The 25917-nt window shown below is 41.9% G+C and overlaps 1 protein-coding gene across 2 annotated transcripts in view; it reads left to right on the forward strand.

Annotated features, from left to right (window-relative positions):
• The window catches only part of STXBP5 (syntaxin binding protein 5), a 3006986-nt gene that overhangs the window by 2011470 nt on the left and 969599 nt on the right, over nt 1–25917 (forward strand). For both annotated transcript variants that reach the window (XM_044068842.1, XM_044068850.1), the window contains exon 11: nt 23139–23211. In XM_044068842.1, the coding sequence (XP_043924777.1) occupies nt 23139–23211 (73 nt within the window). The remainder of the gene's footprint in view (nt 1–23138; nt 23212–25917) is intronic.

Here is a 25917-nt window from a genome sequence, read left to right on the forward strand (position 1 = left end):
TTAATTTAAAAATATTACAAGTGTAATCGGTGTGTGTGTGTTTGTGGTTACACTTTGACTTCTTTTTTGGACATGTCCAAAGAATCGAAGGTCTCAGGCTTCAAGAAGTGTGACTCGTGCTGTCAGAAGATGTCTCTGACAGACGGTCACACTTCTTGTGTATACTGCCTGGGGCCTTTGCACCTGCAGGACTCATGTGCTGTTTGCCATGGCTTCAGCCCTAGAGTCCTGCAGGAGCACAAAAATAAACTCATTTTAAGGGGTTTATTGAAGCCTGAGGGTCCCTTGACTCAATCCTCGGGGAAACCCTCTAAGCCTTCCAGACCTTCAGCTCCAGTCTCTGAGCAGTCTTCTGGGGGTCCAAAGGCTGCTCGAACATCGGCTCCGGCCGGAGCCGATGAATCTCAAACGCATGCCCCTACTATTTCCTCGGCTCCGGCCGGAGCCGAGGAAGACATAACTGAGTCGGCTCCGATCAAATTGTCGGAACCAACATCCAGAAAAAGGTCCCGATCTCCATCAATCGGCTTTGTTCATTCGGCTCCAGCATCATCTTTGCTGTCTGAACAGAGCCATAGATCTCACTCCTCTAAGTCTTCCAGACTATCGGATCATGACCTTCAGAGAGTAGTGAGTCGACTTCTTAAGTCCGAGGCACTGGCCCAGATGCTTCAAAGTCTGACTCAGCAGTCGAGAACTATTCCCATTACTCAAAATGTTCCTCCTCTGACTCTTCTGAGTTCGAGCCAGGGCGGCTCGGACCCGAGACTGTGGTGGTGTCAGAACCAATACCTTTGTCTTCGGTGCCGTTGTCTGCTCCGATATCTTCCTTGGAAGAATCTCGGCGCCGGACTTCCCTCGTCGGCTCCGAGGGGGCGAGTGGCATCGGACCCTTGTCCGACCCCGCTCTCCCTCTCGGTGCTTCGGCGCTGGTGAGTTCGGCTCCGACATCGGCCTCGGAGCCATCACTGTCGGTGCCGGGGGAGGTCTTCAGCTTTTCGGAGCGGAGACCTCTGGCTCTGCCTGACAGGGGTGCCTTCGAGGTCATGAGGAGCGTGTTAGAACCAGGTTCAACTCCACAGTCGGCTCCTTCCGCCCCTCCCTCCACGGTGCCTCCGGTGATTTCTACTCACTCTCTCATCCCCGACCGTAGAGAGCCAGCTCCTCAAGTTTCCCCAGTGGGGATCTCCTCCTCTTCTGAGGCCTCTCCTGACCCAGCAGGAGAGCCCCCTAGGAAGAGGCAGTGCAAGAGGAAGCACATTGACTCCCCTGAGTCTGTCACCTCTGACACTGATTTAGAGGATTCTGAAGGTTCCCCTCGTTCCCCCTCTGAAGATGTCTCCTTTGCAGACATCCTCGAAATCTTAAAACAGAGGGGGAATTGGCCAGCCCTCAACCCTTCAGAGGATGAATCGGTGTATCTTGAGTCATTTGGCTCTCGCCCTTCCACCTCCTGGGTGTCCCCTCCCTTTGACCCCCTTATGCAAGTGGTGGCAAAGAAGGCCTGGGCGGCTCCTGACTCAGTGGAACCCACCCCCAGGAGACCATCAAAATTTATCACTGCCCCCAAGGACAAGGAATTTTTGACCAAAGGCGTCTCTGTTGATGCTATGGTGGTGGCTGCGGCCACCAAGAAGGAGTTAGCTGATCCTTCGGTGCCTGTTCATCCTCCTAACAAGGAGTCTAGGTCGATGGACAGGTACGGGAAGCAGATGTTCTTGTCGGCGACCTTTACTATGTGCTCGCTGAATTACCTGTGTCATTTCACTCGTCTTCAGAGGGATTTGCTCAAGGAAGCGAGCGAAATGTTAAAGGACCCAACAGCTGCAGGTTTTCAGGATAGGATGAACTCTCAGCTGGCGACCCTTAATTCTATAACTAACTCCTCCATGCGCCTCCTTTCATATGCGGCGGATGGAGCAAGTAGAGCGGCAGGTACAGGTGTAGCCTTGCGTCGGCACGCCTGGATGCAGCTATGTAACTTTGCGGACCCTTTCAGGGCGTCCTTCACTAATTCCCCCTTTGATGGATCATCCCTTTTTGGTCCTCAAGTGAAGGAAACCCTGACCAGGTGCGAGACTGATGGCAAAACTCTCTCTGCCGTCGGAGTCCGTTTTTTTGCTCCTTCTAGGCCTTACCCCAAAGGCCAGAAAGGGGGAAAGATGTGGTTCCGCAAACAATCTCAGGGAGATTTGTCTGACGCAGAGTCGATTCCCCTCTAGAGGCAGAGGGGGGAACAATAATGGTAGACGCCGTCCTAGAGGCAGAGGGGGCCCGCAGAATCAGGGCAGTCGAGAATCCTTTTCCGACAAGCCCTTTCAGCATCCCTTAGGTGTTGCCCGACTGTCCACCTTCGGAGGCAGTCAGGGGAAGATTATCGCTGTACCCAGAAGCCCTGGCTATCCCTAACTCAAGACAAGTGGGTACAGTTTATCATTTCTGAAGGCTACAGAATCCCATTCCTTTTCATTCTGAAGCAATCCAAAAAATCCCTTCCAGACATTCCACCCAGTCAAAGGGAGCAAGCAGCATTTGAAATTTCAAAGCTGCTCACAAAAAGAGCCATTCAACCAGTTCCAGCAGACCAAATAGGATCCGGAATCTACTCCAAATTCTTTTTGGTTCCAAAGAAAACAGGGGACTGGAGACCCATTTTGGATCTCAGCAACTTGAACAAGTTTGTCAAGAAAACAAAGTTCCGGATGGTCACGCTGCAGTCCATTCACCCCTTTTGGGGCAGGACAACTGGATGTGCTCGATAGATCTCCAGGATGCGTACTATCACATCAGAATGAGTCGACGCTCCAGGAGATTCCTCCGCTTCAGGCTGGGAACCAGTCATTTCCAATTCAGAGCCCTGCCCTTTGGTCTCACTACAGCCCCCCGAGTGTTTACCAAATGCATGGCAGTGGTCGCCTCTCATCTGAGACGACAAGGATTCCAGGTGTTTCCTTATTTAGACGACTGGCTCCTTACAGCCCCCACCAAGCATCTTTTGCTTCTTGCCAGAGACTACACCTTTCACACATGTCAGACACTAGGCATTTCAACAAATTACGAAAAGTCTGTCTTGTCGCCTTGTCGTGTTATTACCTTTATAGGCGCAAATCTAGACACAGTCAACATGTCAGCCAGACTCACAGAGCAGAGAATAGCAGACATATACAGACAAGTCTCTCTTGTCTTGCAGAGCAACAAAGTCAAAGCCAGATTGATCCTGAAGGTTTTAGGGATTATGGCGGCGGCCATCCCTCTTCTACCATTAGCTCGCTTCCATATGAGAATTTTACAATGGATGCTCTTCACACAATGGTCTTTACAACGACTTCCAATGTCCCATCCTATTCGAATAACTCAATCGTGCAAGAATCATCTCTTTTGGTGGATCACATCTCCCCAACTCCACCTAGGGAGACCTTTCGTCCCTTCCCCTCCGGTTACTACAGTGACAATGGACGCCTCCCTGATCGGGTGGGGGGGCATTACCAGGGCAGGACGGTCCAAGGCATGTGGCAACCTTTCGAGTGCCACTTGCACATAAATGTCCTAGAGATGAGGGCAGTGCTTCTAGCGTTGCAAGCCTTACAAGACTCTCTTCCCAAGGGAACTATAGCAATTCAGACAGATAATATGTCTGTAGTGTGGTACATCAGCAAACAAGGCGGAACCAGATCTTACCCCCTATGTCGAGAGGCACTCAGACTGTGGCAATGGGCGATTTCTTTTCAGCGGTTTCTGTTAGCAACGCACATTCCCGGGAAGTCCAATGTGATTGCGGACAAATTGAGCAGAGCTATTCTCATGCCTCACGAGTGGTCTCTGAAGAATTCAGTGTTGGAGATAGTTTTTCGAAAGTGGGGCCAGCCTTGCTGCGACCTTTTCGCTACTCCCCAAAACAGCAAGTGCGACAATTTTTTCACCCTCTTTCCCCAACCAGGCCACCCCAACAGAGACGCTCTAGTACACGATTGGCCCCGGGGACTTCTGTATGCTTTTCCTCCCTTCCCACTGATATCTCAGATAATACAGAAAGCCATCGCTCAGAAAGCTTCCATGATCCTCATTGCCCCTTACTGGCCTCGACAGATTTGGTTCCCATTTCTCCACCGTTATCTGTTGGAGCAACCTTGGCATCTGGACCCAGTTCCAGACCTCTTGACCCATCAGTCGGGTCAGTTGCACCACTCCCTCCCTTCTCTGAACCTCACAGCGTGGTTCCTCCAATTCCAACTCTAGCCAGGCTTCCTCTGATATCTCACTCAGTTAGAGATATTTTGATAGCCTCTCATAAGTCTTCCACTTGGAAGATTTATCATAGCAAGTGGAAACGTTTTTCCTATTGGGCACAGTCAAAGAATATAGATCCTTTCACTGCTTCCATTCAATCAGTTCTAGACTTTCTAGCCGAACTTTTCCACTCAGGTTTGTCCCCGTCTACCATCAAAGTTCAGTTGGCAGCAATATCGAACTTTCATGTTGGAGTCTCAGAGACCTCCATTATGTCTCACAAACTCTGCAAAGCCTTTTTAAAAGGAGTTTTTCTCCTCAAACCACCAATCAGGGATCCTCCTCCTCAATGGGATTTCAACTTGGCTCTGGCGTCCTTAATTCTTCCCCCCTTTGAACCTGCGGCTTCATGTTCAATAAAGTTACTATCTTGGAAAACACTCTTTTTAGTAGCTATCACTTCAGCTAGAAGAGTCTCTGAACTCCATGCTCTGAGTAGTCAACCCCCTTATCTTGTGTTTCATAAGGATAGGGTGTCCTTACGTACTAACCCATCCTTTTTGCCCAAGGTAGCTTCACTGGCAAATTTGAATCAAACCATTGAACTTCCTGTGTTCTTCCCTAATTATTCCAATAGGTCAGAACAAAAGTTACACTTTTTAGATGTTCATCGCCAACTTAGGTACTATTTAGACAGGACCAAACAATTCAGGAAGTCTGATCAACTGTTTGTTTCTTATGCAGAAGGTAGAGTGGGCCTTCCAATTTCTAAAGTATCTCTCTCTAGATGGCTTACTTCATTGATTACCCTTGTGTATGAGATCAGACATCAACAATTGCCATCCAAACCCAGGGCTCATTCAACTAGAGCTTTAGCCACTTCTATAGCTTTCCAAGATAGGCTGCCTATTGATTCGATTTGTTCTGCAGCTACTTGGGCTTCTCCCCATACCTTCATTTCTCATTATAAGTTGGACTTGGCCTCTAGAGACCGAGCCAACTTTGGTTCCACTGTACTCAAGAGTCTGTTCCGATAGGTCACCCGGGATAAGGTGCTAGGGACGCGGTCCCATCCAGCAAGAATGAAGGCGAGATAGACAACTTAACATTTAGAAGTTATGTACCTACCATAACGTTCCATGTTAGTTGTCTTCTTCTCGCCTTCTTTCTTGCATCCCACCCTCCTTCCCCCTAGCCTGGACAGACCTAGAGGAGTTTTCTTTTGTTCCTTTTTTGGATTTTCCTTGCTGGGCTTAGCTTTCAAACGAGATCTGAGGAGTTACCGCCTAGCATTGTGGGATATAGGGGAGCCTCGAACCGGTGGAACTAGCTCTCGAGCTTTTAGAGTGGCCGAGTCGGAGCCGAGGATCGGCTCCGAACCCATCCAGCAAGAAAGAAGGCGAGAAGAAGACAACTAACATGGAACGTTATGGTAGGTACATAACTTCTAATTATATTAAACTGGGATTGTAGAAGGGCAATTCTGCAGGTCTTATTAAGAAGAAAGCTTGGGATATGTTTAAATGTGGGACATGAAAATATTATAACTGTACCAACAATGATAAGTTTGTTATGCTTGGGGGGGTGGTACATATGAAATTAGTCACAACTTGTAAGCCCAACACAGCTCAACGAGTCAGGAACCACGATAGTACTGCAGTTAGTTTCTTTTATTAAAAAACCATGCACCAACGATGACACTATAAGTTGAGCGCTTTCATCTAGTGAATCTAGATTTCTTCAGAACATCAGACAAACTGTTTGAATACACTTTAAATACCTTAATTTCCCGCCTTTTTCTAAAAACAATTACCCAATTACATACATTTAACCCTATGCATCACTTATGCAGTAAAATATCCATCTCAAACTTGATTAACCATCTTATCCTTTAACTCTATTGCAAACTTACTGCATAATGTGCTGTTGTTAAAATATAACTTGGAAACACATCAGTATTCACAAATGAATCATATTATTACTGTATGTGCAAATACTGCTGTTATGGATTAAAAATATATAAATAAAATATATATGTTATACTAAAAAAATACAAAATTTGATAAATAATTTGATAAAAATGCAGTACAAAAGAATCAACCAACACAATAACTGTTGTTACATACATAGTGATAGCTTATCTTGTATAATATCTAACATTTTTTATTTGCCTCAATATTTCCACAAAATCAAGATTATACCCTCACTAAGGGTTTGGTAGGAATTACTTCATTTAGGCCAGGTGGTGTGGCAGCCTCGAGCATAGCTGCCACTTGATTTCTTTTCTCCCACAATGGCCTTTGTATTACCTCCTCTAGGATTTATACTGACCACATCCAAAATACCAAATTTAAAACCCGTGCATGTCTCGCTATTGAGTATATGCCGGGACAATGCGTTATTGGTATCGTTTCTCTTAATGCAATAGGTGTGGTCATAAATTCTATTTTTAAGAAACCGGTCCGTCATTCCAACATAATAACTTTGACATGTGTCACAAATAGCTAGATATACCACATGTCTAGTTGAACAATTACCATGTTTAAAATGAACCTTAGTTCTATTTCTGTCCTTTAATACTATGCTTTTGCCTTCGTATATATACTTACAATAACTACAGCTCCCACACTTCGTAGTACCCCTTTTGAAGGTCTTTGTGCCTTGTATAGCACTCTGCCTTATTTCTATAAGCCTTTTGAGGCTATTACCTGTCTTATACACAAAATTGGGTACAGGGGGGATTTTATCCTTAATCACTGAATCGCTTGTCAAAATGTGCCAGTGTTTGGTAATAATTTGCTTAACCTGCTGTGTATAATGTCCATACTTCACAATACAGGCCCTATTATAATATTCACCCTCTGTATTGTTGTGTGGATTGTTCTTTTGAATACCTATGCCTAATAGTGGAAATTTTCTACCCCATTCCTGGGTTACATATACTGTTAAATCATCCAACATCTTGTCAGGGTATCCCTTTTCTCTGAACATGGCCACCATAAAACTAACCTCTTTAAGCATAGTACCCCTATCTGATGTCATCCTCGCTGCCCTTATTAACTGTCCTTTCACTATATTATACTTGACTTTGTATGTATGGGCACTAGTGTAATGCAAATATCCATTGCTATAAGTCTCTTTTCTATGTATCCTGGACTGAAATGTCTTTCCATCATTATAGACATATACATCTAGATAGTTTATTCCTTGTCTATCAAATTGGTGAATAAATTTTAAATAATTAGTAGTACCATTGATGTAATTTATAAACTCTTCTAATTCTTGACTATTGCCTGTCCATAAAAGAAACATATCATCCAGGTATCTTACATAAGTTGTAATTTTGCTCATCCAACTTGTATTTAAAATGTAAGTTGTTTCCCAATCTAGGAGAACCATGTTGGCATACATGGGGGCACACGCTGCCCCCATTGCCACACCTGAGATTTGTTTATAATATTCTCCTTGGAAAAGATATAATTATGGTCAAGTACTATTTCCATAAATGAGGACAGTAGGGCAATCTCTTCTTGTTGTAACCCACTAAATTTGTTAAGGCTCTGCATAAAGCTATCTATTCCTTCATTCTTAGGAATACAGGAGAACCGTTCTTTAACATCTACAGTGACAAATATGATATTAGGTGACCACAATTCCTGTTTGAATATTCCCAGGAATTCCCAGGAATCCTTCATTATATCACGGTATACATTTGTACATATGTTTCAATCTTTTGTCCACTACTTTACCATATGGGAATGTCTTACTCGCACTCCCTGATATTATAGGTCTGAAGGGTGGATCAATCAGATCTTTATGTACCTTTGGAATGCCTCTTATAGTTGCCAGGATGGGGTACTCAACCTTCAAAAACTTATAAAGCTCTTCGTCAACTCTATTATCCAACAAAAATTCCTCCAAATAAGAGTCTATTCTATTATGGGCGATATTGACCTGATTTAATGAAGATACCTCGTACTGAGTTGGATCATTAAGTATTTCGAATATCTTGTTGCTATATTTTTCTTGGTCATACAATACTATACCCCCACCCTTGTCTGCAACCATAATCCTGACATTTTCGAACAGATGGAGTCAATCAATGAATGTATTTTATTAACCATAATTTGGTCCTTTTTCTGATATTTACATTTCTTATATAACTTGTAAATGTCATCCTGGATCACTTTCTCCAATGTTTCCAATGTTTTCACCATAGGTGGTGTAAAGGAACTTTTTTTCCTTAAATCGGAACTTATGTATGCATGTTGAGGCCTATTCTGGAAAAATATCCCTAGATTTATTTTTCTTAGGAATAACTTTACTTCAACAAAACATCCACCAAATCCAGTGATTTGTCAGGTATGAACTTCATGCCTTTTGAGAATACTTGCCAGTTCTAGTGGTACTTCATAGGTGCTATAATTATAAATCTTGACATTTCCCTCATCAATTGTAATATGGGGACCTAGTCCATTGTCTATATTGTCCTTGTATGCATAGTCACTTGGGGCTGTGTTATTGTGTACAATGGCATTGTCTAAAATCTGTGTTATCTGTGCTTGTTCCACCTGGGACCCCTCCCCTTCCGATGTACTGTATACCACTTGTTTTGCTCTTCGTCTTCTAAAAAACCTCTTCATTGCAATATTGTGGTACATCTTCCTGAGGTATATCTCTACTATCTCCCTTGTATGTTTCCCTCGGTGTCACTCTATCCTTGTTGTTCCACCTATATGCTACCCCTTGTTCATATTGCTGCATATCACGCTCTAGCTTTTTGCATTTTTTAGTAAACATACTCTTACTTGCATTTTCCGCATAATCATACTGTTTATAAAATAACTTTTCCCATTGTGGAAATAGCTTGTCATCTCGTATTGCATTATCCATGTTTTCTACTTCAGAAATTAAAACAGTCAATTTTTCATCATTGTTATCTATAATAAACTGCATAAACTGTTCCCCAAAAGCATTAAACATGTCATTGCATTTTTTTACATTAGAAGCATTCATCTCTATACCCATAGGTCTTTTGAAGAAACGGAGTCCCACAGGGACTACATGGCAATTCAAGCATCGCCGTAAATACATATTTTCAACTTGCAATGCTTTTATTTTGGTCAACTTATTCCCAAAACCAAATATCATTTGCTTTAAAGAGTTGTAATAATCATGAGTCACTTGCCCCTTAATGTTCGCATTATTGCTATTGTCAAAGTCAAATGGCATTTGTAACAATTTTTCTACATTGTAATGCGATAAGTTGTCATAGGGGCCCTTAACGGACTTGTAATGAACAGTACCTGAAGTTTTGGAATTAATGTGGGCGCTGGATTTAATTTTTGCGCCATATGTCTTTTCGGGTTGCCTTTTCGGTTTAGCCCTGAAATAAGGTAGATATCCTCCTCATTATTTCGGGAAGCGGAATAAAGTTGAAAGAAGCTGAATTGTTGTTTACTTGAGTGCAGTATCTTTCCTCGGTGTGCAGGTGAGCAGAAATGGTGACGAACTCCTCCTTTGCCCATTCGGGATATCCTCCTCACTCGCTTGGCCAATAGAGGAACGAGACAGCGCTGGTACATCCGTTGTTGTAGGCGGGTTTTGAGTTATTAAAGAGCCCGGTTTGGGTGTGAATAATTCGATTAGGCGAGTTAGTTCTCCCTTGATTATAGCCATCTCGGAGTGCAGTTTATCCACTTCTTCACGGGTAATGGAAGCTCCTAAACCCGATACATCCTGCAGTGAATCCATTGGTCAACGAAACTCACACAAAAGTTCCTGAAGTCCACAACACAACTCACAACTTGTAAGCCCAACACAGCTCAACGAGTCAGGAACCACGATAGTACTGCAGGGTATAATCTTGATTTTGTGGAAATATTGAGGCAAATAAAAAATGTTAGATATTATACAAGATAAGCTATCAGTATGTATGTAACAACAGTTATTGTGTTGGTTGATTCTTTTTGTACTGCATTTTTATCAAATTATTTATCACATTTTGTATTTTTTTAGTATAACATATATATTTTATTTATATATTTTTTAATCCATAACAGCAGTATTTGCACATACAGTAATAATATGATTCATTTGTGAATACTGATGTGTTTCCAAGTTATATTTTAACAACAGCACATTATGCAGTAAGTTTGCAATAGAGTTAAAGGATAAGATGGTTAATAAAGTTTGAGATGGATATTTTACTGCATAAGTGATGCATAGGGTTAAATGTATGTAATTGGGTAATTGTTTTTAGAAAAAGGCGGGAAATTAAGGTATTTAAAGTGTATTCAAACAGTTTGTCTGATGTTCTGAAGAAATCTAGATTCACTAGATGAAAGTGCTCAACTTATAGTGTCATCGTTGGTGCATGGTTTTTTAATAAAAGAAACTAACTGCAGTACTATCGTGGTTCCTGACTCGTTGAGCTGTGTTGGGCTTACAAGTTGTGAGTTGTGTTGTGGACTTCAGGAACTTTTGTGTGAGTTTCGTTGACCAATGGATTCACTGCAGGATGTATCGGGTTTAGGAGCTTCCATTACCCGTGAAGAAGTGGATAAACTGCACTCCGAGATGGCTATAATCAAGGGAGAACTAACTCGCCTAATCGAATTATTCACACCCAAACCGGGCTCTTTAATAACTCAAAACCGCCTACAACAACAGATGTACCAGCTGTCTCGTTCCTCTATTGGCCAAGCGAGTGAGGAGGATATCCCGAATGGGCAAAGGAGGAGTTCGTCACCATTTCTGCTCACCTGCACGCCGAGGAAAGATACGCGTACTCAAGTAAACAACAATTCAGCTTCTTTCAACTTTATTCCGGCTTCCCGAAATAATGAGGAGGATATCTACCTTATTTCAGGGGCTAAACCGAAAAGGCAACCGCCGGAAAAGACATATGGCGCAAAAATTAAATCCAGCGCCCACATTAATTCCAAAACTTCAGGTACTGTTCATTACAAGTCCGTTAAGGGCCCCTATGACAACTTATCGCATTACAATGTAGAAAAATTATTACAAATGCCATTTGACTTTGACAATAGCAATAATGCGAACATTAAGGGGCAAGTGACTCATGATTATTACAACTCTTTAAAGCAAATGATATTTGGTTTTGGGAATAAGTTGACCAAAATAAAAGCATTGCAAGTTGAAAATATGTAATGTTAAGTTGTCAATCTCGCCTTCATTCTTGCTTGATGGGTTCGGAGCCGATCCTCGGCTCCGACTCGGCACTTGCTAAGCTCGAGAGTCACTTTTACCAGCTCGAGGCAGCCCCATATCCCATGATGCAAGGCGGTAAGTACCCAGATCTCGTTTGCCGCTTCGCTTATGAGGTCCTCCTTTTACCAGCTCCTGGTAAGTGATTTGCTACTTTGCTATTTTAGCCCCTTTTAACTAAAAAACCCTTTATTGTTAGTTTTATTTTAGTTTTAAACATTTTCTGACAGAAAATTATCTGTCTCTTCTTATTTTTTTAGTCAGACTTTTTCCATCCCATCCCCCTGTTAGGGTGTGTGTGTGTGTTTTCTAGTTATACCTTTTGGTATATTTAATTTAATTTCTTTGACTGGTGTGTGTGTCTGTGTTAGCACCATGTCTAAAGAAAGGGTCTCAGGCTTTAAGAAGTGTGACTCGTGCTGTCAGAAAATGTCTCTGACAGACGGTCACACTTCTTGCCTGTATTGCCTGGGGCCTCTTCACCTGCAGGACTCCTGTGCTATTTGTCATTCTTTCAGCCAGAGAGTCCTGCAGGAAAGAAGGAATAAGTTGATTTTGAGGGGCCTTCTTAAGCCGGAGGGCTCTCCGGCTAATTCGGCTCCATCCAAGACTGTTAAGTCTTCCAAGGCCCAGGCTTCTGTGTCTAAGCCTGCGGCCTCGGCTCCGACTCGTTCTGAGTCGAGATCGGCTCCGGCTGGAGCCGATTCTGGCTTAACTACGCCTTCGGCACCGATGGCTATCGGTGCCGATTCTGGTTCGACCACTTCGGTGTCGGCTCCGATCGGTTCCGACCACCATGTGGCTCAGGCATCGGTGTCGGCTCCGATCGGCTCCAACACCGTTACTTTTGTGGCTGTATCGGCTCCGGCTGGAGCCGATGCATCGAGGCTACCTGTCGGCTCCGATAAGTTGTCGGCTCCGACAGGTTCAATAGTTTCATCGGTTCCGATGGCTCCTTCGAGGAAGAGGTCTAGGTCTCCTTCCTTGGAGCCGATACTTTCGGCTCGGCTTCACCTCTCCTCTCGGAACGGAGCCATCGGAGCCGATCTTCAAGGTCATCCAGGCTTTCTGACCATGATTTAGAGAGAGTGGTCAGTAGATTACTTAAGTCACAGGCACTGGCCCAAATGTTACATAGTCCGTCTCAACAGGCGGCTATTGGCCCACACCCATTGCAGTTCCTCCTTCAACTCTACCCCAGAGCTTGGAGTTGGAGTCTTCGAATGGTTACTGCTACGGCTGAGGGACAGATACCCCTTCTGTTCCTTCAGCCTCTACTCTTATCTCCTCTTGAGAGCTTCCTTAGAGGGATTCGGTGGGCGGGCTTCCATGGTCTCCTCCGAGGGGGTGAGTGGCATCGGACCCTTGTCCGAACCCGCTCTTCCCCTTGGAGCCTCGGCCTTGGTGAGCTCGGCTCCGACATCTGCCTCGGAGACTTCCCTTCGGTGGTCCCTGGAGTTCCTAGCTCTTGAACGGGTTCTCTCGGACCTTCCTGGGACGGGAGCATTCGAGGTGATGAAGAGTGTGCTGGCCACTGGTATCAGCCAGCAGTCTGTTCCCTTAGCTCCTCCCTCTGTAGTGCCTGTTGACATCTCTGCCACTTCTCTTGCTACAGGACCCAGAGATCCTCCGCCTCAGGTTTCCCCATTGGGAATATCCCTCTTCCGAGGATTCTCCTGATGTTTGGAGATCCTCCTAGAAAGAGGACTTGTAAGAGGAAACATATAGATTCCCGAGTCTATCACTTCAGATACTGACTTAGATGAGTCAGAGGGATCCCCAAGATCCCCTCTGAGGATGTCTCCTTCTCAGACATCCTAGAACTCCTTAGACAGAGGGAAACTGGCCCACCAATAATCCCTCTGAGGATGAGTCAGTATACCTAGAGGCGTTTGGATCTCGGCCCTCCACCTCCTGGGTGTCTCCGCCTTCGACCCCTTATGCAAGTTATTGCCCGAAGGCGTGGGCTGCTCCTGACTCTGTAGAGCCAGTCCCTAGGAGGCCTTCAAAATTTATTACTGCCCGTGTGATAAGCAATTCCTCACTAAGGGTGTCCCCGCTGATGCCATGGTGGTGGCTGCTGCCACCAAGAAGGAACTGCGGATCCTTCTGTACCCGTCCATCCTCCTAATAAGGACTCTAGGACCATGGATAGGTACGGTGGCGGATGTTTTCCTCAGCGACCTTTGCTATGCGTCGCTGAATTACCTATGTCACTTCACCAGACTCCAAAGGGATATCCTTAAGGAGCTAGGTGATGTTGTACAGGATCCTACAGCTGCAGGAGCTCAGGAAAAATTGCTTCAGCTAGGAACCCTTAATTCCATTGCAAACTCCTCCATGCGGCTAATATCATATGCTGCTGATGGAGCGAGTAGGGCCGCAGGTACAGGTGTGGCCCTTAGACGCCAAGCCTGGATGCGGCTATGTGACTTTGCAGATCCCTTTAAGGCGTCCTTCACAAATTCTCCCTTTGATGGGTCAGCTTTGTTTGGCCCTCAAGTGAAGGAAACTTTGACCAGGTGTGAGCAGGACGGCAAAACTCTTTCTGCCGTAGGAGTCCGTTTTTCCACCCCTTCTAGACCTTACCCCAAAGGACAGAAAGGTGGCAAAATGTGGTTCCGCAAATCCCAAGGAGTCACGCCGGATTCACGTGGTCAGTTTACCCCTAGAGGCAGAGGGGTAACAACAACAGACGCGCTCTAGAGGCAGAGGGGTCCAAAAACCAGGGAAACAGAGAGCCTCTCTGACAAGCCCTTTCAGCATCCCTGAGATGCTGCCCGACTGTCCATCCTTGGAGGCAGTCGGGGGAAGACTATCGCTGTACCCAGAAGCCTGGCATTCCCTCACTCAAGACAGATGGGTACAGTCGATCATATCCGAGGGTTACAAAATTCCTTTCGAGGAAAGTCCTTTCTATCACTCAAATTCCCTTCCAGATGTACCACCGGTCTAAGGGAAATTGCAGAATTAGAAGTCTTAAAACTTCTGCAAAAAGAGCCATTCAGCCAGTTACGACAGATCATTCAGAGCCCGGAATCTACTCAAGGTTCTTTTTGGTCCCCAAAAAGACGGGAGACTGGAGACCAATATTGGATCTCAGCAGACTCAACAAGTCTGTGAGGAAGACAAGATTCGAATGGTCACTCTTCAGTCAATTCTGCCCTTCTTACAGAAGGACAACTGGATGTGCTCAATAGATCTTCAGGAATCGTACTATCACATCAAAATTCACAGACGCTCCAGGAGATTTCTCCGCTTTCGGCTGGGGTCCAGTCATTTCCAGTTCAGAGCCCTGCCCTTTGGTCTCACTACAGCCCCCAGAGTGTTCACCAAATGTATGGCAGTGGTCACGGCTCACCTGAGACGTCAAGGATTCCAGGTGTTTCCGTATCTCGACGACTGGCTCCTTTCAGCCACCACCAGGCATCAGCTTATTCAAGCCAGGGATTACACAATAAAGCTTTGTACTCTTTTGGGCATCTCGATAAACTTTGAAAAGTCATCCTTATCGCCCTGCCAGTCTATTACTTTCATAGGCGCAAACTTAAACACTGTTCGGATGTCAGCTACCCTTACAGATCAAAGAGTTTCAGACATTCAAAGTCATGTCAGGATCATTCTAGCCAACAAGAAAGTACAGGCCAGAATGGTTCTAAAAGTATTAGGCCTCATGGCTGCGGCCATTGCTCTTCTTCCCCTGGCTCGCTTCTACATGCGCCTTCTTCAGTGGATGCTGTTTACACAGTGGTCGTACCAACAACTTCCAATGCGTCACCAGATTCTGGTGACACAGACTTGCAAAGATCATCTTGCTTGGTGGATCACATCTCCCCAGGTTCACCAAGGCAGACACTTTGTACCCCATCCCCGGTAGCCACTGTCACCACGGATGCCTCCCTGATCGGGTGGGGGGGTCATTATCACGGCAGGATGGTTCATGGGACATGGCAGCCGTTCGAATACCACCTGCACATAAATGTCCTGGAGATGAGAGCAGTGCTTTTAACGTTGCAAGCCCTCAACGACTTTCTTCCCGTAGGGACAATTGCAGTCCACACAGACAACATGTCTGTAGTTTGGTATATCAACAAACAGGGCGGAACCAAGTCCTACCCCTTGTGTCGAGAAGCGCTCAGACTATGGCAATGGGCAATCTCCTCTCATCGGTTTCTGGTAGCAACGCATATCCCTGGGAAAACCAACATTGTAGTGGACAGATTGAGCAGAGCTATTCTCATGCCTCACGAGTGGTCTCTCAAGCAATCTATAGCGGAAGAGATTTTTCTGGAATGGGGTCGTCCATGTTGCGATCTTTTTGCTACTCCCCAAAACAGCAAATGCCCAGACTTCTTCTCTCTCTTCCCTCTTCCAGGCCATCCCCCCAGAGATGCTCTGACCCAGGATTGGCCCCAGGGACTTCTTTATGCCTTCCCTCCTTTTCCTCTGATCCCTCAAGTTATCCAGAAGGCAACCGTTTTGAGAGCCAAATTGATTCTCATTGCCCCTTACTGGCCTCGACAAGTTTGGTTCCCGTTCCTCCATCATCACCTTTTGGTGCAGCCGTGGCATCTGGACCCAGTGCCAGATCTTCTGATTCACCAATCCGGTCAGCTGCACGGTCTATTCCTTCTCTCAACCTCACAGCATGGTTGCTCCACTTCCTTCCTTAGCCAGGCTTCCTTTGATCTCTAACCCAGTTAGAGACATCATAGTAGCTTCTTTAAAATCCTCTACCAGGAGGATTTATGCAAGCAAATGGAAACGTTTCTCTTATTGGGCTAAGGCCAAGAGTATTGATCCTTTCACTGCCCCTGTTCAGGCAGTCCTGGACTTCTTAGCAGAGATTTTTCATGCAGGCTCCTCTTCTTCCACAGTCAGAGTTCAATTGGCTGCTATCTCGAACTTTCATGTCGGGATCGCAGATCACAATATTATGTCCCATAGGCTCTGCAGGGCCTTCTTGAAAGGAATTTTCCTGCTAAAGCCTCCAATCAGGAATCCTCCTCCTCAGTGGGATCTAAATTTAGTGCTGACATCCTTGATTCTTCCCCCCTTCGAGCCAGCTGTTTCTTGTTCCCTGAAATTTCTTTCTTGGAAAACTTTATTCCTAGTGGCTATTACATCGGCCAGGAGGGTGTCTGAACTTAATGCTCTATCGGTTCGACCCCCCCTATTTGGTTTTTCACAAAGAAAGAGTATCATTGAGAACTAATCCGACCTTTTTGCCTAAGGTCGCCTCAAAGACCAATTTGAATCAATCCATTGATCTCCCTGTATTTTTCCCAAACTATTCAGACAGAGCCGAACAAAAACTACATTATCTTGATGTCCACCGTCAACTCAGATATTATTTGGACAGAACAAAAAAATTTAGGAAATCTGATCAACTTTTTGTTTCCTATGCGGATAATAAGAAAGGCCTTCCTGTTTCTAAAGTGACCTTGTCTAGATGGCTTTCTTCGGTCATCTCTGAAATTTATCTGCTCGGGAAAACAGCTGTGCTCAAAACCTAAAGCACATTCAACTAGGAGCTTAGCTACTTCTACAGCCTTTCAAGCTAGACTTCCTTTAGACACTATTTGTGCAGCGGCCACTTGGGCCACTCCTCATACTTTTGTTTCCCATTACAAATTGGACTTGGCCTCCAGGGACAGAGCCAGTTTTGGCTCTACAGTCCTCAAGAGTCTGTTCCATTGAGCCACCCAGGATAGAGGTGCTAGGGACGCGGTCCCATCAAGCAAGAATGAAGGCGAGATTGACAACTTAACATTAAGAAGTTATGTACCTACCATAACGTTCCATGTTAGTTGTCTTCTCTCGCCTTCTTTCTTGCGACCCTCCCTCCTTCCACCAGGCCTGGACAGACCTTTCTATAAGAAATTATTATGCTGAAGACCATTCAGACCTGGTCCTTCTTCCATCCTGTAAGTTTTCTTTCTTCCTTTTGGAAGTGTTTTTATGCTTGGTGCTATTGCCCTTTGTCATCAAACGAGATCTGGGTACTTACCGCCTTGCATCATGGGATATGGGGCTGCCTCGAGCTGGTAAAAGTGACTCTCGAGCTTAGCAAGTGCCGAGTCAGAGCCGAGGATCGGCTCCGAACCCATCAAGCAAGAAAGAAGGCGAGAGAAGACAACTAACATGGAACGTTATGGTAGGTACATAACTTCTTATTTACGGCGATGCTTGAATTGCCATGTAGTCCCTATGGGACTCCGTTTCTTCAAAAGACCTATGGGTATAGAGATGAATGCTTCTAATGTAAAAAAATGCAATGACATGTTTAATGCTTTTGGGGAACAGTTTATGCAGTTTATTATAGATAACAATGATGAAAAATTGACTGTTTTAATTTCTGAAGTAGAAAACATGGATAATGCAATACGAGATGACAAGCTATTTCCACAATGGGAAAAGTTATTTTATAAACAGTATGATTATGCGGAAAATGCAAGTAAGAGTATGTTTACTAAAAAATGCAAAAAGCTAGAGCGTGATATGCAGCAATATGAACAAGGGGTAGCATATAGGTGGAACAACAAGGATAGAGTGAGACCGAGGGAAACATACAAGGGAGATAGTAGAGATATACCTCAGGAAGATGTACCACAATATTGCAATGAAGAGGTTTTTTTAGAAGACGAAGAGCAAAACAAGTGGTATACAGTACATCGGAAGGGGAGGGGGGTCCCCAGGTGGAACAAGCACAGATAATACTGATTTTAGACAATGCCATTGTACACAATAACACAGCCCCAAGTGACTATGCATACAAGGACAATATAGACAATGGACTAGGTCCCCATATTACAATTGATGAGGGAGATGTCAAGATTTATAATTATAGCACCTATGAAGTACCACTAGAACTGGCGCAAGTATTCTCAAAAGGCATGAAGTTCATACCTGACAAATCACTGGATTTGGTGGATGTTTTGGTTGAAGTAAAGTTATTCCTAAGAAAAATAAATCTAGGGATATTTTTCCAGAATAGGCCTCAACATGCATACATAAGTTCCGATTTAAGGAAAAAAGTTCCTTTACACCACCTATGGTGAAAACATTGGAAACATTGGAGAAAGTGATCCAGGATGACATTTACAAGTTATATAAGAAATGTAAATATCAGAAAAAGGACCAAATTATGGTTAATAAAATACATTCATTGATTGACTCCATCTGTTCGAAAATGTCAGGATTATGGTTGCAGACAAGGGTGGGGTATAGTATTGTATGACCAAGAAAAATATAGCAACAAGATATTGAAATACTTAATGATCCAACTCAGTACGAGGTATCTTCATTAAATCAGGTCAATATAAGCCCATAATAGAATAGACTCTTATTTGGAGGAATTTTTATTGGATAATAGAGTTGACGAAGAGCTTTATAAGTTTTGAAGGTTGAGTACCCGATCCTGGCAACTATAAGAGGCATTCCAAAGGTACATAAAGATCTGATTGATCCACCCTTCAGACCTATAATATCAGGGAGTGCGAGTAAGACATTCCCATATGGTAAAGTAGTGGACAAAAGATTGAAACATATGTACAAATGTATACTGCATATAATGAAGGATTCCTGGGAATTCCTGGGAATATTCAAACAGGAATTGTGGTCACCTAATATCATATTTGTCACTGTAGATGTTAAAGAACTGTTCTCCTGTATTCCTAAGAATGAAGGAATAGATAGCTTTATGCAGAGCCTTAACAAATTTAGTGGGTTACAACAAGAAGAGATTGCCCTACTGTCCTCATTTATGGAAATAGTACTTGACCATAATTATATCTTTTCAAGGAGAATATTATAAACAAATCTCAGGTGTGGCAATGGGGGCAGCGTGTGCCCCATGTATGCCAACATGGTTCTCCTAGATTGGGAAACAACTTACATTTTAAATACAAGTTGGATGAGCAAAATTAAAACTTATGTAAGATACCTGGACGATATGTTTCTTTTATGGACAGGCAATAGTCAAGAATTAGAAGAGTTTATAAATTACATCAATGGTACTACTAATTATTTAAAATTTATTCACCAATTTGATAGAAAAGGAATAAACTATCTAGATGTATATGTCTATAATGATGGAAAGACATTTCAGTCCAGGATACATAGAAAAGAGACTTATAGCAATGGATATTTGCATTACACTAGTGCCCATACATACAAAGTCAAGTATAATATAGTGAAAGGACAGTTAATAAGGGCAGCGAGGATGACATCAGATAGGGGTACTATGCTTAAAGAGGTTAGTTTTATGGTGGCCATGTTCAGAGAAAAGGGATACCCTGACAAGATGTTGGATGATTTAACAGTATATGTAACCCAGGAATGGGGTAGAAAATTTCCCCCACTATTAGGCATAGGTATTCAAAAGAACAATCCACACAACAATACAGAGGGTGAATATTATAATAGGGCCTGTATTGTGAAGTATGGACATTCTACACAGCAGGTTAAGCAAATTATTACCAAACACTGGCACATTTTGACAAGCGATTCAGTGATTAAGGACAAATCCCCCCTGTACCCAATTTTGTGTATAAGACAGGTAATAGCCTCAAAAGGCTTATAGAAATAAGGCAGAGTGCTATACAAGACACAAAGACCTTCAAAAGGGGTACTACGAAGTGTGGGAGCTGTAGTTATTGTAAGTATATATACGAAGGCAAAAGCATAGTATTAAAGGACAGAAATAGAACTAAGGTTCATTTTAAACATGGTAATTGTTTAACTAGACATGTGGTATATCTAGCTATTTGTGACACATGTCAAAGTTATTATGTTGGAATGACGGACCGGTTTCTTAAAATAGAATTTATGACCACACCTATTGCATTAAGAGAAACGATACCAATAACGCATTGTCCGTCATATACTCAATAGCGAGACATGCACGGGTTTTAAATTTGGTATTTTGGATGTGGTCAGTATAAATCCTAGAGGAGGTAATACAAAGGCCATTGTGGGAGAAAAGAAATCAAGTGGCAGCTGCTCGAGGCTGCCACACCACCTGGCCTAAATGAAGTAATTCCTACCAAACCCTTAGTGAGGGTATAATCTTGATTTTGTGGAAATATTGAGGCAAATAAAAATGTTAGATATTATACAAGATAAGCTATCACTATGTATGTAACAACAGTTATTGTGTTGGTTGATTCTTTTGTACTGCATTTTTATCAAATTATTTATCAAATTTTGTATTTTTTAGTATAACATATATATTTTATTTATATATTTTTAATCCATAACAGCAGTATTTGCACATACAGTAATAATATGATTCATTTGTGAATACTGATGTGTTTCCAAGTTATATTTTAACAACAGCACATTATGCAGTAAGTTTGCAATAGAGTTAAAGGATAAGATGGTTAATCAAGTTTGAGATGGATATTTTACTGCATAAGTGATGCATAGGGTTAATGTATGTAATTGGGTAATTGTTTTTAGAAAAAGGCGGGAAATTAAGGTATTTAAAGTGTATTCAAACAGTTTGTCTGATGTTCTGAAGAAATCTAGATTCACTAGATGAAAGCGCTCAACTTATAGTGTCATAGTTGGTGCATGGTTTTTTAATAAAAGAAACTAACTGCAGTACTATCGTGGTTCCTGACTCGTTGAGCTGTGTTGGGCTTACAAGTTGTGAGTTGTGTTGTGGACTTCAGGAACTTTTGTGTGAGTTACATATGAAATTAGTGTTCATTTAGATTGTAATTCTAAAGGTGCCATTTATTTAGCGGTGTTTGTCATACCCAACATTTTTTTATCAACAAGACAAAAAAAAAGAAGTTACAAAGAAAGACTATATAAACATGTACTTAGTATAAGGGAGAACATTTTAAACAATTCTTTAGCAGAATATGGTGTATTATGTGAAAACATCAATAAGTTTGTATTTAGTTTATTTGAGAGAGTTCCTAGTAATGACAGAGGGGATAACTTGGAAAAACAGTTAATTATTGATTCGACAACTGCATTAGCAAATATTATTAACCGCTGATAGACCACCTGATATTAATGAATGTATTTCATGAAGAGTGCCTGGATTAAGAAAGGAGAAACAGTAAAGTAGTGTAATTTTTTAAATCATATAATAATAAACACCAAACACATTCATTTTAACACTTTCATTTGCTGACTTTAGTTGATCTTTTATGCATTTGTTATGATGATTGGTTGAATTGCATCATGTGAATGGTTTTATTTTAATACTTAAATGATTTGTATAAATGGTATATTTGTTCTGATGAAGTCAGCTGCTGTGATAAATGAAAGTGCTTAATGTATTCAATAAATTATTCATGGGAAATAGAGTGGCTGAGTGTTTTTAGAGAGACAAGGGTTGTAATACTCCCACACACTGAGAGTTTCTGTAGTTGCTCAATTTATAAGTATTTTGAACTTTTGCAGTGACTCTGGTTTCATTATTCTGTATTGCATTACATTTTTGGATACAGACTGGGATGTATGAACTGTTTATATTTTATTCAGTGTTATAAATATAACTGTCCACAACTCAGATTGCAGTCCATGGTCTTCTCTTGCCAAAAACAATCTCTATGTATGTCCCTCTTTACATTTCTAACACATGTGAGTTGGATAACCTTACATGTAACCCATGTCCCTCTTTACATTTCTAACACATGTGAGTTGGATAACCTTACATGTAACCCAATCACAGTGCTCTGGGGAGCTCTTGTTCTAGTTTGGGATTATTGTTTTTTTACTCTTATTTTTACCCTCTGTATCCATTTAATAAGTATAATCTTGTAAGTTCTTGATGTGCAAATCTTCGGGGTAAGTAATTCCATAGAGTTCAGCTACTGCATCATAAAATTCTATAAGCAGCTTAAGTCTTTCATGTTTGTTGATTAGTTTGACTCATCCTATTTTAAACAAGACATGGCAATGTTTGCAGAAAAGTTTCCTTGTACAGCTACAGTTTCTGACCAGCTGAGTTACTGTCTGGTTGGAGCCACATTTTGGACAAATGTAGCATTTCATGTAGTTGTGATTGTACTGGCTTAGCTGCTGACAAGGTTTAGGTATGTAACAACTGGGTCCTTATGATGGTGTTTGCTCCAAGTTAGGCTAGTATTTCGTCTCCCCATCAATTTCTGGTAATCGCTGACAAAGTTGGTTTGGAAACCCAAATATTCCTCCATTGAGGACCAGGTCCAGCAGGGTAGCCCACTCAGTTGCTGGCCACTTTTTCATTTCACCTTCTGACATGAATATTAAAAGGGATGCTTTGATCACCAGTCGTTGCTGTTTTCTTTAGGAAGTTGCTCACCTGAATTATCCTTTGACTCATGGGAGCTTATTGGACAGTCCTTGTAGGGTGAATTCACAATAGCTCTCCCTTCCCAGTAAAAGCTCACAAACCAAATAATCTGTCAAGCTGTAGATTTAGCCCACTCTGTGCTTGCCATTTCTTGGACATTTAGTGGCATTTTAAAACTAGTAGGTATGTCAGTCAGATAATTAAGTGGCATATGAAGTAATCCGGCTTTATATACACTTGTGCAAATGAATGTGTGTTTAAATGGGCGAAAATATTTTACTGCTTTTCAGGTTATAATTGATTATGATACCAGCAAATTAATAAAACTAGATCATATGTGTCTGGCAATGGACAATACATCTAAAAGAGTGTCACTTTTTTGCAGATTTCCAAGACCCATATGCTGTTGTTATCCTTTTAGAGAAAGATTTAGCTGTTATTGATCTTGAACAAATTGGGTAAGTACTGTGTTTAGCTGTCATTCTTATTACTCATAATCAAATAAAACTGTAATATGTCAGCAATCTAAAGGTAAAAAGTTACCTAGTAAAGTTTTCAGTTTTTCTTGCATTATTGGCTATGTCCAGACTTCCTTAAAGTACTTCATTCTATGATTAGTCACCACAAGTAGAAGGTCTGAGTTTTAGGAATTGCATAGCTGTTAATTTAGGACATGATAAAATATTGGCATGTGACTGTTTTAGGCCTTAACTAGAAACATGTTTATTAACTCTATGTGGAAAATTCCAGTAGCAATATTCACAACAAGTGGGGTTCTACTGAAAAGTAGTGATGCAGGCAAACTTTACACCTGTCAGACATCTGTCTGAATTAGAATATTACCTGCCTTGCACTGCAACTTTTTAAACATTACTTAAGCCTCATTCATATAAATATATTATTGGCAGATGTCAATGTCATCCTCACTACTTGTTATAAAACCATTGGTTGCCCAACTACAGTTTGCGTTTGCAAATGCTGTATTGGTGTTTTTTCTCCAAAACTTTCCAGTTACTTTGACATTTTATGCTTTATAATGGAAAATTGAGTTGCACTGCTTTTAAAAGCTTAATCATGTGGAATATCATCTCCAGTGACAACAGTTAACACAGTGTGTCCAAAGTAGAGAAGTTATAGTTAAAGATTTCTGTTCTGAAGTTATATTTCCATTCTAATGTTATATTCTGTTTGTGATATTAATTTTAAAGACTGGAAGAGATTAATAAAGGCTACAAGAAGGGTTGAAAGCTTAAAGATATGTTTTTTGTTACAAAAAAGCTTCATGAATTATGGAAAAAAAGCTAAACCTGAGGAGAAGTTTTAAGGAAAGAAGGAACTAAGACAAAAGTCAAGTGTTTGTCTGCACCAAGGAAGATAAACCAAAAGAAAAAAAAACTAACAAAAAGTAAACCAAAAGAAAAACTAACAAAAAGTGTGAAAAATAAAATAAATGTAAACTGTTTCTTTTTTGCATCCTCATCCCATTTCTGCAACCATCAAGCCATCTTCCTCTTTTAACCCATTGTTCCCTTCTCACTCTCAGGTATCAAGAGAAACTGGATATGGGAGGTGAGAATGGGAAATGGCAAGCTTTCATCCTTACAGGTCAGTCCAGAGATGTTTCTTATGTCCCTAACATAATTTCTCTTCGCAGTCTGATATGCACCACCAAAGTGGAGCTTGTTCTACTGGCTTAGTGATACATGTGTACTTCAGTGTACACACTTAATATGGATGCTGACTGATGGACTGCTTGTCAAAGCAAAGGCCTGTCTTTGTTTACTCATTGCATTTTAAATATCTAGCTTTCTAACCAGTGCCATGAAATTAAACACTTGTTTCCTTCTAGGGAGGGTGACCGAACACCATCTTGCTTGGCATGAGCAGACATCAGCTGCTGGCTTGCACCCCTCAGTGGTCAATAAATCCAGACCTGGATTGCTAGTTGATCCCAGGTAGTTTGGGTAATAGTTACAGCTTTATCTCTCACTCCTACAGAATTTAGCCTATGTGAAACAGGAATTAAAAAAAAAAAAAAAAAAAAAAAAAAACTTCAGTCGTTTACCATGTAAATAGTGTCATACCTTTGAAGACTCCCAGTGCAAGGAAAATACAAGGTTTCAAGAAAAATCATGAAGAAGAACCCCTGCACTGGAATTTTTTTTAATTCTTGTTTCACATGGGCTTGGTCTGTAGCACTGAGAGATAAAGCTGTAACTATTACCCAAACTACCTGGGATCAACTAGCAGTCCAGGGCTGGATTTATTGACCACTAGGGGTACAAGCCAGCACCTGATATCTGCTCATGCCCAGCAAATAATGTTCACTCATCCTTTCAGGAATGAAACAAGTCGCTCATTTCATGGCATTGGCTAGAAAGCCAGATATTTAACTTGCAATGAGTAAAGAAAGACAAGCCCTTGCTTTGACAAGCAGTCCATCAACCAATATCCAAATTAAGTGTGCACACAGAAGTACACATGTATCACTGAGCCAGCAGAACAGACTCCACTTTGGTGGTGCATTTTGGGCTGCCAAGAGAAATGATGTTAGGGACACTTTCAGAGTAGTTTTGAACTTTGAATTCCAGAAAGCATCTTCTAGTGAAAGAGAATTCAAGAGGAGAATAAGGTGTTTTATCACAAAATTCAAATTGCCCTTTAAGTGAGTGTTGATCCTTTGCCAGCATTCATTGAGACCTTCATCAAGACATAAGTAAGTGCCTGCCATATTAGATTAATGCTGTTTTGTGGAAGAATGCATCTTTGTTGTGTAGCAGGTTAATTAAACTTTAGCTCAGACCACACCACTACTGTCATTTCACTAGAACTCAGACTGATAATAGGGCCCATGATGAACATATTTGTCAGGTCTCTTTTTTTATCAAACATAGTTTATTAACTAAAGAAATAAAAGCATTTTATAACTGTAATTAACATCATTTATAGAACAAGTGTTCATCGCTTCTGATAGTTAACTGTGCTTACAATACAATTTAAGGGTAACATTATCTGTATATTGTGTCGCATAAGTAACGAAAACTTGCAGTTTGTGTCCTAGTTATACTTTTAGAATATAAATTATGTAGCTAACTATTGTCAATTTGAGAACTATTAGAGTGAGTTGTGTTTAATGTAGCAAATGTAGAGTCTTACAATAGAGC

This window comes from Protopterus annectens, chromosome 1.part0 (genome assembly GCF_019279795.1).
Source record: "Protopterus annectens isolate FY-2018-M chromosome 1.part0, PAN1.0, whole genome shotgun sequence".
In the NCBI taxonomy this organism is placed as follows: domain Eukaryota; kingdom Metazoa; phylum Chordata; order Ceratodontiformes; family Protopteridae; genus Protopterus; species Protopterus annectens.